At 36.1% G+C, this 16,875-nt stretch overlaps 1 protein-coding gene across 6 annotated transcripts in view; it reads left to right on the top strand.

Moving 5' to 3' along the window:
* The window catches only part of MTHFD2L (methylenetetrahydrofolate dehydrogenase (NADP+ dependent) 2 like), a 142,633-nt gene that overhangs the window by 13,766 nt on the left and 111,992 nt on the right, over positions 1 to 16,875 (top strand). For 5 of the 6 annotated variants that reach the window (XR_004628845.1, XM_034671687.1, XM_034671689.1 and 2 more), the window contains exons 2-3: positions 3,719 to 3,903; positions 4,703 to 4,825. Coding sequence is in view for 5 of the 6 variants with exons in the window: in XM_034671687.1 (XP_034527578.1) it covers positions 3,719 to 3,903; positions 4,703 to 4,825 (308 nt within the window). In the remaining variant the exon portion in view is untranslated. The remainder of the gene's footprint in view (positions 1 to 3,718; positions 3,904 to 4,702; positions 4,826 to 16,875) is intronic. The other variant, XM_034671688.1, reaches the window with a different exon arrangement.

Here is a 16,875-nt window from a genome sequence, read left to right as displayed (position 1 = left end):
GCCAGGCTATAGGATGTCAGCTGTAATTAGCAAGCTCACTTAGCACATCAGTGCTATAAAGTAAGCCCTGTCATTCTCTCAGATCCCAACATACAAGATGCAGTCAAATTTAATCTGTATATAGGTTGTCTCTCTGTGAAAGCCAGGAATCAGTTTATGCCATTGTCAGCTCTGACATTCTCAGGGTCACACCGCTTTGTAATATCTAAGACATAATTATCCTGGATTATGTTCAGTGATTGCCAGTTTCACAGTAGCCTGTGAACAAATTATTGTGTGTAACAGAATCAACTAATAAAATGTCAGCAGCAGCATTTCTATGCATGTGCTATAAAATGTAACGTGGAGCTCAGGTGATTTTGTAATTTAAAATACAAATGCATGTGTTCTCTTATAAAAGTGAATTTTAGTATATTAGTAGATAAACCTTCTTCTATAGTATTTTACCCTAACGATATTGCTGACACAATTAATTTATGGGAAGTATTTATTTTTTACCACCCCATAGAAATGAGTCATGCTGGAATTATTTGCCATATCTGCAGCCTTTAGTATTTTCTAATATAAGAGGACCTTGTTCTCAGAATTAAAAGGTTACTTAAATGAATTAGTAAAATATGGGTGCTGGAAATTCATAGTAAATAGTGAAAAAAGTTTGTTATCTAATCTTGAAAGATAAAATTTTGGGGCTCCTGGGTGGCACACCGGTTGAGCGTCTGCCTTCAGCTCAGGGCGTGATCCTGGCGTTGTGGGATCAAGCCCCACATCGGGCTCCTCCGCTGGAAGCCTGCTTCTTCCTCTCCCACTCCCCCTGCTGTGTTCCCTCTCTTGCTGTTTGTCTCTATCTCTGTCGAATAAATAAATAAAATCTTTAAAAAAAAAAAAAAGAAAGATAAAATTTTAAAGTCAGAAGTAAATATTTTATCTTGATTTAGTCTATAATTATAACTGTGTACTAATCATTAGAATGCAGAAAGACACAAACCTCAAAAGCTCACTCAAGAAACAACAGATAGCCAGAATAGCCCTCTGTATTAAAGAACTTAAATTTGTAGTTTTAAACCTTTCCACAATGAATGGTCCAGGACCAGACATTTAAGGAAGAAATGATACCAATTCTGCACAAACTCTTCTGGAAATTTTGAAGAGGATGGGGTATTTCCTAACTCATTCTACAAGGGCAGCATCACCCTAATACCAAAACCATACAAAGACATTACAAGAAAACTACAGACAAATACCTCTCATGCACAGAGATACAAAAAATTTAACAAAATTTTAGATGAAATCCCCAATATCTGGAAAGGATAGGCACATCATGACCAATGAGGTTTATCCCAGGAATGCAAGATTGGTTTAACATTTGAAAATCAATCGATGTAATTCATCATATTAACAGACTAAAACAAAAAAGCCATGTAATCCTATGATTATCTCTGTAGACACATAAAAAAGCATTTGATAATATCCTGAAATAAAGTCCCATCAAACTAGGGATAGAACTAAATCATGGAACTAAATGTGTAACCTGAACCCATAAAACGTCTAGGAGGAAATATTGAAGAAAACCTTTGTGACCTTGAGTTAGGCAAAGATTTCTTATACACATCACCAAAGTCCTGCTCCATAAAGGAAAACTGAAAGAAGAACATCAAAATTGAGAACCCATCTTCCAACGACACAATTAAGAGAATGAAAAGGCAAAGCGTGGACTAGGAGAAAATATTTCAAGTCACATATTGGTAAAAGACTTGAACCTAGGATGTATGAAGAACTCTCAAAACTCAATAATAAGGGAAAACCCTATAGAACAATAGGCAAAACATGAAATTGCACAATTCACGAAAGAAAAGGGCCAGATGATAAATAAGCACCTGAAAAGATGCTTAACATTAATATTCATTATGGAGATGCAAATTTAAAGCACAGTGAGCTACCACTACATAGCCCATTGAATGTCTAAAATTTGAAAGACCAGCCATACCAAATTATGGCAAGTATGTGGAGCAACTGGAGCTCTCATATACTTCCTGTAGAAATGTATAGTGGCACAACCACTATGGAAAACAGATTGAGAGATTCTTATAAATGTAAACATACCTATCCTATGACCCAGCCATTCCACTCACACGCATTTGCTCAAGAGAAGATATGTGTGTACAATGGCTTGTACATGAGCGTTTATTACAGCTTTATTTGCCATGACTAAAAACTGGAAACAACACAAATATCCATGAACAATTGAACAGATAAACAAATTTTGGTATATCCGTACAATGGAAAACTACTCAGCAATAAAAAGAAATGAACTGTCGATACATGGAATGACATGAATGAATCTTAACTATGCTGAGTGAAAGGAGCTGGATAAAATGGAGTATGTAGTGCATGATTTCATTTTTATAAAATTTGTGAGAACAGAAACTAATATATAGTGATGGAAAGCAGATCAGTGGTTGACTGGGGATGGAGAAGGGGATAGGGCAAGGATGGCAGAATGGCGAGATTACCAAGGAGCACCAGAATTCTTTTGAGCATTTCATTTGCTTGATTGTGGTGATAGTTTCCCAAGTATAAGCATATAGTGAAACATCAAATAGCACACTTTAAATATGTGCTGTATATTTTATGTCAGTTATACTTCAATAAAGCTCTTATAAAATTAGGACAGTGGAGCAAGATTGATACACTGAACTTGCCATGATTTTCGTTGTTTTGAAAGCTATGAAATTTTTAGTGAAATGTAGACAAATTAGAAACAAAAGTTGAATTTACTTATAAAGTTATAGTGTCTCATCAGTTTATTTCCTCAGTTAACTGTTTACCTACGGGTAATTTATTTTTAAAATATGCTTTTGTGTTGAACTGAAGAAGTGGTTTTTGAACATGGTCATGCATAAGAATATCTGTGGGAATTTGTTAGACATCCAGAGTTCAGTCTGTTCTGAATCACGGGGATGGGAATCTGTAAGTTCAGCAAGCTTCCCAGGCAATTTTGGTGTGTGTATCCAAAGACCACATTTCAGAACCACTTCTTGGTAGAACAATGTTCACGTCAAAATTGTATGAACTTGGAGGGACACTGTGGACCACTGGTGCCAGAATGAAATGGACTATTCTTGGTGTAGTTACATATATACCTCTTAGAAAGGACAGTTGACTTCTTTGACAGGGTAGCAAATTTGCATTTTGTTTGTGTTGGTTGATACTCGTGATGCCTGCCCCTATTAGAAAATAAAAAGTGTACGGGTACTAGAAAGAATTCAGGTGCTGTAAGGTTTCCTTTTCTCCTTTTTCTCTATTGCTTCTTCCCCCTCCTCCTTTCCCTTTCTTCATGATATTCATTGACCTGCCTTTGGTGTTTGTGTAATAATCATGTGCTACATACAGATGTTGCTTTCACCAGGCCTTTCAGTAGTGAAAGGACAGGGGCAGGAGGAAGAAAGAACCATCTTATACTTTATCAGGTACCTTAAAAAAATGAACACAGAGTAAGAGCAACCTTAGTTCACCACTTTTAACTTTGAGATCATGGAGAGCAAGAAAGCCTTTTCAATATATGCATGCATTTCTCTGTGCCTTTCTCTAGGGACTGATTGATGGTTGCTCACTTGAACAACCATAGATGTGTAGTTCACGCTTGTACCTCGTACCTTTATGTGACTGAATGTTCCTTATTGTATTTTTAGTACTCCACTTATTCTTTTGTTTTCCGCAGACATGATGCCATTGTTATCTCAGGAACTGAAATGGCCAAACAAATCCAGAAAGAAATACAGAGAGGTGTGGAATCATGGATTTCCCTCGGAAACAGAAGACCTTACCTCAGTATCATTTTAGTGGGCGATGACCCAGCCAGTCATACGTATGTCCGGAAGAAGATCAGAGCCGCCTCTGCTGTAGGTGGGAATGCGTTCTAGTTGTTCTTGTTACTCAATTATGTGTTCTGGTTTTACTCCAAAGGGTGATCATTATCAACGATAGTTGTCAAATAGGTGCTATTGGAATAACATTTATTATTATTATTATAGATTAGTTACCAAAGCTTCTGTTCATTTCTTCATCTTTTTCTTCAGCTTTCTTACTGAATTAACTCAATGTGATTTCAGATCCTGTGGTGACATGTCAGGGGACCACTGCACATTTAAAGGGCCCATTTTTAGGCACAGCATAGGGAATGTAGTTAATGGTATTGTAATAGGGTTGTACGGTGATAGGTGGCAGCTACACTTGTGATGAGCACAGCAAAATGAATAGACTTGTCAAATCACCAGGTTGTACCCCTGAAAACTAATGTAATATTGTATGTCAGCTATATTTCAATTTTTTAAAAAAGGTCCATTTTTATTATATTTGCTTGAATCAGATAATAAACCTGGCCAGTTCACTGTGCTGAACTTGGCCTAATAGTGGTGGTGGTGGCATTGGTATCTTTACTGTATTCAAATCCACTAACAGTAGCTCATCACAAATAAATGCGATGGGATACTGGGCCAAAAAAATGCATGTGAATCATGAGAAAACATCTGTGCTATTTGAGAAATCCCTTTTAATGGTGCTTTGAACACCATTTTTGTAGAATGGCCTTTCCTTCCAGTGGGACAGGAGCAGAGGAAACCAGCTGCACACCATGTAAGACACCATGAATGAAAAACCACATCTCTGTTAGTCAAGTGACTTTCTGTATTTGTTTTTCTTCCAGGGATCTGTAGTGAGATCATTCTAAAACCTAAGGATGTTTCTCAGGAAGAACTTTTGGACATAACTGATCAATTGAATATGGACCCAAGAGTCAGTGGTATATTAGTTCAGTTACCACTGCCAGGTACATAAGGCTCTTCTCTATGTCTGCTTTGGTTTTAGGTGAAAGGGCATCTATCGGCATTGTATCATGACACCACAAGTAATTTAGAAAATAGGCTCATGAAGGGACCAGCTCTTAGACTAGCAAGTAATTGTTGACAACTCCTGAATGACTTACGCTTACAATGACTGAAGCTTGTGAAAGAAAAATTGAGGCAAAAATTATGTGCAGTCCTCACTTTACACGATAGTGCAAGACCATAAAAACGAGTTGTGTAAGCTGAAACGGGGTAAAGTGATCTTAAAAATCCATGGGAAAAATAACAGTTGTTCTGTGACCTTTGAAATGTTCTCCCCATACATTAAAAACTCTCCTACTGTGGTTCATAGATGTATAGGGAAATGAAAACAAAAAAGGTAAAATTAATATTTGTTCAGTATACTATAATTTAAAACATTAAAAACATCGAGGGGCGTCTGGGTGGCTCAGTCCATTGCGTGTCTGATTCTTGATTGTGGCTTAAGTCATGATCTCAGGTTTGTGAGATCAAGCCCCACGTCTGGCTCCTTGTTGGGCATGGTGCCTGCTTAAGTTTCTCTCTCTCCCTCTCCCTCTGCCCCTCCCCACTCCCTCAAAAAAAAAAAAAAACAAAAAACCAAAAACCAAAAACTTAGAAACATTGAGAATTAAAGTTATTTGCAAAAAAACTTGACCAGAGGAGGTTGACCAGAAGCTTGCCTTCTCATCATATAGCTTACGGTATGGAGCAAGCGTCTTTCCCCTGCCGTGGTGAATTGAATTGTATATTCCTTCCTAAGTTTGGATCAGCTTCCATTTTGTCTTTCGTAATCATTTGCCGAGCAATCTTCTTGTGGTTTGTAGTTTTTTCAAAGTTGTGAAGTATCCCCTAGAGTTGCCGGTGCCGTTTACGCTGGGGTGTTGCCATCCTTTTTGTCGCAAGAACCTTCTTGTTTGTGTGAATTGGTTGGCCTTTCGCTAAGCTCCCGTGGCTCATAGCCGCATCGCTCCAAAGGGCACAGCGTCAACATTGCAGGGTCACCTCGTTCTTGGACAAGCCATTACCATTCCATTAGAATCCTCCCGAAGCGACTTCATCTTGTTTTCTGCCTTCATAGTTCTGACCTTCCCGTGGGCCAGGCTTCTGCTGCCTCTGCTCGGTGGTCGCCCTTTTCAGACCTGTTCACATCTAATTTCACTTCTAGCGTTGTCGCATTTTGTTTCTTTGCTGCCCTGTCACCTTTACAGGTTAATTCCCTTTGTCGATGACCAACTTTTGCGAAACGTCACGTGAGCTGATGACTGGATGAGAGGGAGGAAGGATGATTTGCCGTTTAGGTTTGAGCTGAATAACGGATGTGCAGTGACCAGTCATCCAGACTTGTGAAGAAGTGACATGTTGCTCACTGATCCCGATGCTCATCTTTATTTACATAGTGATTTGTGGACCAGAGGGCCGGCAGCTCTTACATAATTACTCACGGTTAATTGACCACCATAACGGACGTTTGAATTGTGTTGTTGGACGACGGATGTTATTTAACTAAATTGTGGCTCTGAAATTCATGCCTATTTCAGCTGAGTACAGCGAGGACTGTAAGCATAGTACAGATGACAGTAGTTTTGAGTTCTGTAAATTTTGCAGAAAGCAAAAGCTGAATGGTGCTATTGCATGGGATCTTTGTATGGTATTATGGTATTTTATCCAACAATGCAACTTATTGCCTTAGTATATAACTTTTGTGCTAAGTTGTACCAAAAATTCACTTTTCTAATTCTCTTAGGGGTTTATTAACGTCACAAGTCAGGCCCCAGAAATTTGACAGTGGGCTTAAACCCAATTGTTTGGCTCATATTAAAAATGAGTCTTTTTTCTGCTATATATGCCAAGCAATCTTCTTTTGGTTTGTAGTTTTTTAAATTTCTCCCGCCTGTATTTGTACTGAATTCAAATAGTTATAAAAAACATGTCACATTGGGGCGCCTGGGTGGCACAGCAGTTAAGCCTCTGCCTTCAGCTCAGGGCGTGATCCCGGCATTACGGGATCGAGCCCCACATCAGGCTCTTGCGCTATGAGCCTGCTTCTTCCTCTCCCACTCTCCCTGCTTGTGTTCTCTCTCTCCCTGGCTGTCTCTATCTCTGTCGAATAAATAAAGTCTCTTTAAAAAAAAAAACAAACATGTCACAAATTTCCAAATCTAAAACACTGGATTTAGTTTGTCCTAAAAATTAAGTTCCTTATCTGTAGAAATTTTACCCTTTTTGGGCAGCTTTTCTCATTTGGGGAATTTATTAGAAAATTGCCACTAGATGGCACTGTTGAACCGTCTGTACTAAAATTGTTTAGTCCTGTTCATTTTAGACAGAGGCACAGAGGCAAAGGGACTGGGCTAATAACAAATATCTGGATGCTCTAAGAAAGGATAATTCTCTATCTTGCTGAAAAGCCACTAATATACAAAATAATACTGGGGAAAATTTATTACATTAAGGATTTATTATATCTCATCACTTTACATTGATTACTTCATTGAATCCTCACAATAATCCTGGGGGGTTGGAGCTATTATTGTACATTTTACTGATGAAGAATTTGAGGCACAGAGAGGTTAAGTAACTTCCCAAAGGTCACTGGAGCTGGCAAGTAATTGAGTTGGGATGTGTGAATCCAGGAAGACTGGTTCCTCATGCCAGTACTTTTAACTATTATGTTACCCCTCACCAGCACATCAGTGTTAGCTAGTGAGTAATGTATCATACTATGTGGCAAGTATTCCTTGTGGATGGTTTTATCTAATCCTCAAAGCAGTCTTATGAGTAGGAATTATCTTCTTTATTTTATTTATTTATTTTTAAAAAATTTTATTTATTTATTTGACACAGAGACAGCCAGCGAGAGAGGGAACACAAGCAAGGGGGTGGGAGAGAAAGAAGCAGGCTCCCAGCGGAAGAGGATCCCAGGACCCCGGGATCACGCCCTGAGCCAAAGGCAGAAGCTTAACGACTGAGCCACCCAGGCACCCCTCTTCTTTAGTTTATATATGAGAAGACTCGTCTGTATTACTTACTCTACTTAATCTACGTTATACTGGGACATATGGTTTGTTGATTGATAGAAAAAGTTGGTTAAAATAGGAAATCATGAAACAATGCGTATTTACCATAAATATTGTATTATAACATAAATAATTTAAATACTCATTCATTCATCAATCTTTTGATGGGGTTCCACAGCACTTTGGAGCCTACTGATTGGAATTTTGAATCATCTTCTGGCATTACTAATACCTGTGATTCATTGCCTCTCATTTTCAGTTTGAGATGAAACGATTGCAGTGAAAATTCATATTGATTTTTAAAATATCTCCCAATCTGGGGTACCTGGGTGGCTCAGTCGGTTAAGCATCCAACTCTTGATTTTGACTCAGGTCATGATCTCAGGGTTGTGAGATAGAGCCCCACGTCGGGCTCTGCACTCAGTGTGGAGTCTGCTTGGGAATTTCTGTCTCCCCCTCCTCCTTCTCTTCTCCTGTTCGTGCTCTCTAAATGCATACATACCTATGTACATAAAATATTTAAGAAAATATCTCCTAATCTTCACGACTGTCTTGTCCATATCTAAATCCTTACTAATTCATTTCAGTTCTGAAGAGTCTTTCCAAAATTTTCAGTTTAGTTTTTATAGAAATAGCAACTGTTTTCTTCTCACACTCCATTGTTATTATTATTATATTTTATTGTATTTTATTTATTATATTTATTATCTATTTTATTTGTTTATACCACTTTTAATTAAATTACATATTTACTCTGAGAGAACTAGCAAAAACCGTTTAAGAAATACACACAATTGTCTCTTGAGTATCACTAAAGTCAACTGGTATGGGCAGGAGTAGTTTTTTTTAACTGCATTCTGATTTGTTTAGCGAGCCCCGAGCATCAGCTTCCACGTTTTACAGAAGAAATGGAAATCCTTTAGTCATTTTGGTAGGTTGGCTATGTGGAAGTAGGTTGAGATAGCCCCTCCCGGCCAGGTCTTAATAAGATGGTGACAATGTATCAGTGAAACAATGAGCAAATGAGCAAATGAGATGATTCTAGTTGATCACACCTCCAGTTTTCTATCATTTGGTTAATAATTTGGATTCCAAATTATGTCATGATTAGAAATGGGAGATTATTTTTCACAATTAGGGCAATATCTTGAGTAAAAGAAATTCTCACTTAGAACTGTAATTCCGATGTGGCAGGACACGTTTGCATAGGATTAATCAGAGTATACAAACAGTTTCCATGCATCTCATCCGGATAAAAATCAAAGAAATGAGACAGAGTTCTGCCCTATTTGGTGGCAGGAGTCTGTCTCAGGCCAAGCCCCTTTTTATGTTCAGAAGCAGTGCAACTTCGGTCAGGATTGGAAGTACTCAGGATATAGTTGTGTGTCCTCAGTCACGCAGCCTGGCTGTTTTTCCTCTAGCTGATCCTAAAACTACAGAGAAGTAAAAGCCACATGCGATGCTTCCCTGCTCCTATCCCATGTGCCGTCTGTCAGTATCAATAAGTGGTCATTTTGTCAAGGCCAGAAAGATGTCTGCTATTCATGTTCTGTATGTATTTTCTCCTAATCAGGTATTATTTGCTTTTAGCTTCTATTGAGTTATATCTATTGAAGTGATATTATATTAAAAGTTATGTCATTTGTACAGTATGTATCAGTATGTAATGTGAAAAAAAGGGTGAAATAATGAGCTTTAAAAATTGAGAGCCATTCTTTTCTAACTAAAACAATGAAAGAGAAATTATAATATCAAGAAGCTTAAAGCGTGCTGGAAATTTGCTATACATATTTGTTATAGTATGGGATTTGGTATGGGAGAAGTTTGTTTTTAGTGGATTTCAATTATATTAACTCTATGAAAGCATTCAGATGTAAGCCTATAAAGCAGCAAGCACTAAAAGATATTTTAGTGTGGTGTTTTACTATTGCTTTATGACAACACCTATTTCTGGTATCCATAATTGCAAATATTTACCATTTACTATTGCCAGGCACTGTTAAAGTGCTTTCTATATAGTAAATCACTTAACACTTGAAACAACTCTTATCAGTGGGTGCTATTTTTTTCAATTGTGGTGTATAGTTAAGGGTATTAAGGGAACTGAGAATCTTGTGTAAGGTCAGGGAGGTAGTGAGTAGCAGAACAATGCCAGGAGAAGCAATGATAGTGTCCTTTCAACCATAATCACTGTCCTACAACGGAGACTGCAAGTCAGGTGCCAAGAGAGACACTTGCTCATCTCCTCATGTTTTCTTGCTTTCTAAAGTTTACTTTTCATCTATTTCTAAAACAAAATTATTAGGTAGAATGGGAAAACTTATTCCATCTTATCTATCTTTTTCTAAAATAGTTTTCCAAATGTTTCCTTTTAATTATCGAGGTTGAAGTCTTTGAATATTAACATCTTCCAGTTTATGTAAGGGGATTAAATAGAGAAATTAGAATGAAATATAGGCTTAAAGGATTAAATCTGGAGGGATTGAGTAAGGAGAGTTAGAGTTTACTGTGTAGATTTAACAAAGATAAACATTTCTAATAATAATTAGGCATAAAAATGGAGATATTGACCTAATTAGTAAGGATATAGATATATGCATTGCCTAAAATCTTAATTCTTCATTTGGAGAAAAAAAGTCTCAGCCATAATTGCTTTTCTTAAGAGATTATGTAATTCATGTTTGCGGAATACTTTTTGCTCTGTTTTTAATGTTCTTGACAAGAGTGGGAAATTTTCACCACTCTGGACTTCTTCATGTTTGTAGAGCCATTTATTTTGTTTATTTCTAACTAATTTTCAGATTTTGACTTGAACTTTGTTACAACATTTTCCCTCTTTCTCTAGGAAGAAAGCCCAGTTCTGTGTTTTGAGTCTTCAGAACAATTCTGCATGGAATATTTTATTACTTTTTTAGAAATGCGTTTCCTCCATTAGAGCACTAGTACCACCAAGTAGGGAGAATCACAGTTCGCATTTTATTCTGAAATCCACTTTGGTCATGGTAGACTTTTAGTGACTGTGACTGCCGGAATGAATGAACTCTGTAGTTTCCCAGCAACTGCTTTTTTTAATTTTAATTCAAGTCTTACCCTTCTGCATATTTTCTAAGAGTAGTGGTTAAGTTCTGACACTGTTCAAGATTTGATGAGGGTCTTCTATCTCTGTACTCCTGAAAGCTTCCTATAACGATAGTATTTATTATATAGAAGACATGCCAGGATAACGCACATTTTATTACTTGAATAGGGCCTTGGCCTCTGACCTCTTAACTATATTGATTCTTTTTCAAATATACCAGAGCTGACTTCTTCCTACCCTTCAGGTCTTAGCTTGAATGCCACGGCCTCACAGAGCCCTTCCCAGCCCACACCCTCTGAAATTATTTTAATTCTGTTATTCTCAGTTTCAGTGCTGCCTTTTTCTGTGGCAGAAAAAGTTCTCCAATATCCACATGCCGCCTTACATGTCCCAGCTTCTCAGAGCAACTAGGTTGGGGCCATGTGACTACTTTCCACTGGATTGTGAGGGGAAGTGACTTTTTTGAGCCATTTCTGGACTGAGAATGGCTAAAAGCTATTGTGCTCCATTGCCACTCCTCTTTTTGTTGTAGTTATCATGGAAGCAAGATGTTACGAATGATTGCAAATTATAAGAAGGAGGGAAGTGGGATTCTTGTGGAGCTTTACATGAATAAGAATGAAGTATCCTTTCATAAGTGACTCAGATTTCAGATTAAAACATACATGCATGTGCACACACACACACACACACACAAATTTGATGACAACTATAAACCCACGGATCTAAGAAGCTCAACAAACTCCAAGCCCATGCAACATGAAGAAAACTATACCAAAAAACACCTTAATCCACTTGTTCAACAACAGTGTGATAGAAAAATATTAAAAGTGGCAAGAGGGGGGGAAATCGCATTAACATACAGAGGAACACAAAGAAGGAAGGCAGCAGATTTTTTGTTAGAAACAATATAAGCTAGAAGACAAGGGAATAGCTTGATCTTTAAAGTATTGAAAGGAAAGAACCTGTCAATTGTGAATTGTATATATTCAGTGAAACTGTCTTTTAAAACAGAGGCAAAATAAAGTATTTTTTTCAGAAATTTAGGGAGGGGAGAACCAGACAGAGCTGAAAACAATCACCAGCAAACCCATACTACAAAAAATGCTAAAGGAAGTCCTCTGGACAGAAGGAAATGATACCAGATGAAAATATGTATCTATCCAAAGGGATGAAGAGCAATGGAAATGGTAGTCACGTGAATAAATACGTATGATATTTTTCTTATCATTCAGATCATCTTAGAATATAATTGATGTTTAACTAAAAACAAAAACCATGTAATGTGTGGTTTGTAACATATGTAAAAGTAAAACGTACAACAATAGCACTAAAGTTGGGAGAGAGGAAATGGTAGGATGTAAATGTTAGATTCTTATACTGTATGGGAAGTGATATATCACTTGAGGATAGACTGAGATAAATTAAAGGTATATATTATAGAACCAGAAATGACCACTAAACAAACAATATAGAGTTATAGCTAGTAAACCAATTAAGGAGATAAAATGAAATGACTAAAAATACTCAATTATTCTAAAGGAAGGAAGAAAAAGGGGGAAAAGACAACAGTGAAAACACATATAAAATTTTATCACATAAAATGTAATGTTGTAAGTAACCCAATAAAATGTCAAAAGTTGTCAGGTTGGATAAAAACAAGAGCCAACTGTACGCTGCATACAAAAAGCGCACTTCAAATATAGACACAGAGAGGTTATTAGCAAAAGGATGGAAAAGATATACCATGCTAACACTAATTGAAAGAAAGTTGGATTGGTTATGTTAATATCATTCAAAATGTATTTCAGAGCAATGAATATTATCAGGGATAAAAAGGTCATTCCACAGTAATAAAGGGTTCCATTTATCAAAAAGAAATAGCAATCTTAATCACTTATATACCTAAGAAGAAAGCTGCAATAAAAACCACTGGAATTGCAAGAAAAATAGACAAGTCCAAAATTATAATCATAAATTGCAGTACCTCTCTCTCAATAATTGAGAAAATAGAAAATCAATTAAGGATATAGATTTGACCTAATAGACATTTATAGAACACAATCCTAGCAAACAACAGAATACATATTTTTTTCAAGTTTACATAGAACATTTACAAAGAAATAATGTATTTGAGACCATAAAACAAATCTCAAATATAAAAGGATTCGTGTTGCCTTAAGTGTTTTCCCTAACCACAGTGGAATTAAATTAAGAATCACTAATGGAAAATCCCCCAATATTTAGAAACTAAATAACACACTTCTAAATAACCCATGCATTGAAAAAAAAAAAGGGAAGTTAGAGATTATTTTAACTTTTTATGAAGACACAGCATATTGAAATTTATGGTATGCTGCTAAAGCAGTACATGGGGAAATATATAATACTAAATACCTATCTTAGAAAAGAAGAAAGATCCCAAATCAGCATCAGCTTCTGCCTTAAGGTACTAGAAAAAAGAAAAGATAAGAAAGAAAATAATAAAAATCAAAGCAGAAATTAAAATAGAAAACAAAAATAATGAAGAAAATGAATGAAACAAAAGCTAGATTGATCAAGGAAAAAAAGACACAAATTACCAATATCAGGAATGGGAGAGGTGACATCACTACAGGTTCTAAGGCAATTAAAAGGATAAAAGTGAATATTTTGAGCAATTTTATGCCAAGTAATTTGACAACTTTGATGAAATGAACAACTTTCTTGAAAGACACACACTGCCAAGGCTCAATCAAGAAGTAGATAATGTGAATAATTCTATTAAAAAGTTGACTTTGTAGTTAAAATTCATTCCATAAAGAAAGCTCCATGTTCAGATGGCTTCACTGGTGAGTTCTACCAAATATTTAAGGAAAAAATAATGCTAAGAAGGAGGGAATACTCCTGAACTCATTATATGAGGCCACCATTACCCTGATATCAAAAACCAGGCAAAGACATGACAAAAAAGGAAAACCATAGACCAGTATCCTTTATGAACATAAATGTAAGAGATATTAACAAAATCTAACAAAATCTAGCAATATATAAAAGGGATCATTCATTATGACCAGAGGGGTTTTATTCCAGGAATGCAGCATTGCTTTAACATTAGAAAATCAAACAGGTATTTAATCACCTTAACAAACTAAATATGAAAAGTCATATGATCATCCCAAAGATACAGATACTTATTTGATAAGATCTATCATTGATTCCTGATAAAAGGCTGTCATATAACTAATGAAGGGAACATCCTTAAGCTGATTAAGGGGCATGTATGAAAAATTTACACCTAACATAGTTGGTTATGAAAGACTGAATGTTTTCCTCCTGTGATCAGAAGGAGGTCAAGGATGTCCACTCCTACGATGTCTATTTAACATTGTATGGGAGATTCTAAGCAGCACAATAAGGCAAGAAAAAGAAAAAAAGCAGATAATATGACTATGTATAAAATCCAATGGAATCTAAAAAAAAAAAAGGGCTACTAATACTAATAAGTGATTTTAACAAGGTTGGATAATACAAGATTAATATGCAAAACACAATTGCCATTTTATATATTAGCATTAAACATCAGTATTGAAATGAAAAAAATTTAAATAACATCAAAAAATGAAATCATTAGGCATAAATTTGACAAAAGATGTGAAAAAACTGTACATTGAAAACTGCAGAACATTCCTAAGAGAAATTAAATAAAACCTAAATAAATGGATATCAATACACTATGTTCATGGATTGGAAGACTAAATACTGTTAAAATGTCAGTTATTTTTACATTGATTTGTGGATTCAAGGCAGTCTCAATCAAAATCCCCTCATACTTTTTTGTAACAGTAGACAAACTGATTGTCAAATTCATGTGGAAATACAAAATACTTAGAATAGCCAAAACAACTTTGAAAATGAGTAACATGGTTGGAAGAGTTATAGTACCCAATTTGAAGATTAATCAAAAATCTTAAAATCAAAAGGTACAAACTTCCAGTTATAAAATAAGTAAGTTGTGGGGATATAATGTGCAGTGTGTACTAAAATTAATAATACTATATTGCATGTTTGAAAGTTTCTAGAGTAGATCTTAAAGTTCTCATCGTAAGGAAAAAATGTAACCGTATAGTGAGGGATGTTAACTAGATTTGTTGTGGCGATCATTTTGCAATATATGCAAATATCAAATCATGTTGTACACTTGAAACTAATATAATGTTATAAGTCAGTTATACCTTAATAAAAACAAATTTTAAAGTAGACTATATTTAAAATAGACTAAATTTAAAAATAGACGGATATTTAAAATAGACTATAAAGCTCCAATAATCAAGGCAATATTGTATTTAAATCACCAGATCAATAGGAGAAATTAGAAGTCCAGAAATAGATTCATACCCATATCAACATCTGATTTTTGACAAGGGTGGGAAGACAGATTAGTGCAGAAAGGATGTGTTTTTCAACAACTAGCATGGGAAAATTGGGCTACTTGTGGTTATGAAACAAGAACTTGGTAAATTAGACTTCATCAAATTGTAAAACTTGTGTTCTTCAGAAGATACTGTTGAAAGAATGAAAAGATAAGACATAGACCAGAAGAAAATATTTGCAAAGCATGTATCTGATAACGTATGACTATATAGAATATATAAAGAGCTCTCAAAAATCACTGTCAAGAAAATAAAAACAGCCCAATTAAACAAAGCCCAACTTCCAGCCAGAATAATGTAAGTCCCTTTGTCCTTACAATAAGAAAAAGCTGAACAAACTGGAAATCAATCCTTTTCTTCAGAGAACTGAGGTAGTAGGGCAAACCACCATCCCCAAATCCGGAGGGAGGCAAATCCAGAGTCACAACCAAGACCTACTCACATTGAACAGAAGCTACTGGAGCTATAAACTGATAAGGACTCTTTTTTTTTTTTTAATTTTATTTTATTATATTATGTTAATCACCATACAGTACATCCCCAGATTCCGATGTAAAGTTTAATTTCATTAGTTGCGTATAACACCCAGTGCACCATGCAATACGTGCCCTCCTTACTACCCATCACCAGTCTATCCCATTCCCCCACCCCCTCCCCTCTGAAGTCTTCAGTTTGTTTCTCATAGTCCATAGTCTCTCATGTTTCATTCCCCCTTCTGATTACCCCCCTTTTCTTTATCCCTTTCTTCCCCTACCGATCATCCTAGTTCTTATGTTCCATAGATGAGAGAAATCATATGATAATTGTCTTTCTCTGCTTGACTTATTTCACTTAGCATTATCTCCTCCAGTGCCGTCCATGTTGCAGCAAATGTTGAGAATTCGTTCTTTCTGATAGCTGAGTAATATTCCATTGTATATATGGACCACAGCTTCTTAATCCAGTCATCTGTTGAAGGGCATCTCGGCTCCTTCCATGATTTGGCTATTGTGGACAATGCAGCTATGAACATTGGGGTGCATATGGCCCTTCTCTTTACTACGTCTGTATCTTTGGGGTAAACACCCAGTAGTGCAATGGCTGGGTCATAGGGTAGTTCAATTTTTAACTTTTTAAGGGACCTCCACACTGTTTTCCAGAGTGGCTGTACCAACTTGCATTCCCACCAACAATGTAGGAGGGATCCCCTTTCTCCACATCCTCTCCAACAATTGTTGTTTCTTGCCTTGTCTATCTTTGCCATTCTAACTGGCGTAAGGTGGTATCTCAGTGTGGTTTTGATTTGAATTTCCCTGATGGCTAATGATTTTGAACATTTTTTCATGTGTCTGTTAGCCATTTGTATGTCTTCATTGGAAAAGTGTCTGTTCATATCTTCTGCCCATTTTATGATTTGTTTATTTGTTTCTCGTGTATTGAGTTTGAGAAGTTCTTTGTAGATCTTGGATACCAGTCCTTTATCTGTGGTGTCCTTTGCAAATATATTCTCCCATTCCGTGGGCTGT

This window comes from Ailuropoda melanoleuca, chromosome 11 (genome assembly GCF_002007445.2).
Source record: "Ailuropoda melanoleuca isolate Jingjing chromosome 11, ASM200744v2, whole genome shotgun sequence".
Lineage (NCBI taxonomy): Eukaryota > Metazoa > Chordata > Mammalia > Carnivora > Ursidae > Ailuropoda > Ailuropoda melanoleuca.
The sequence above is the reverse complement of the archived record's forward strand: the minus strand, read 5'-3'. Positions and strand labels throughout refer to the sequence as shown.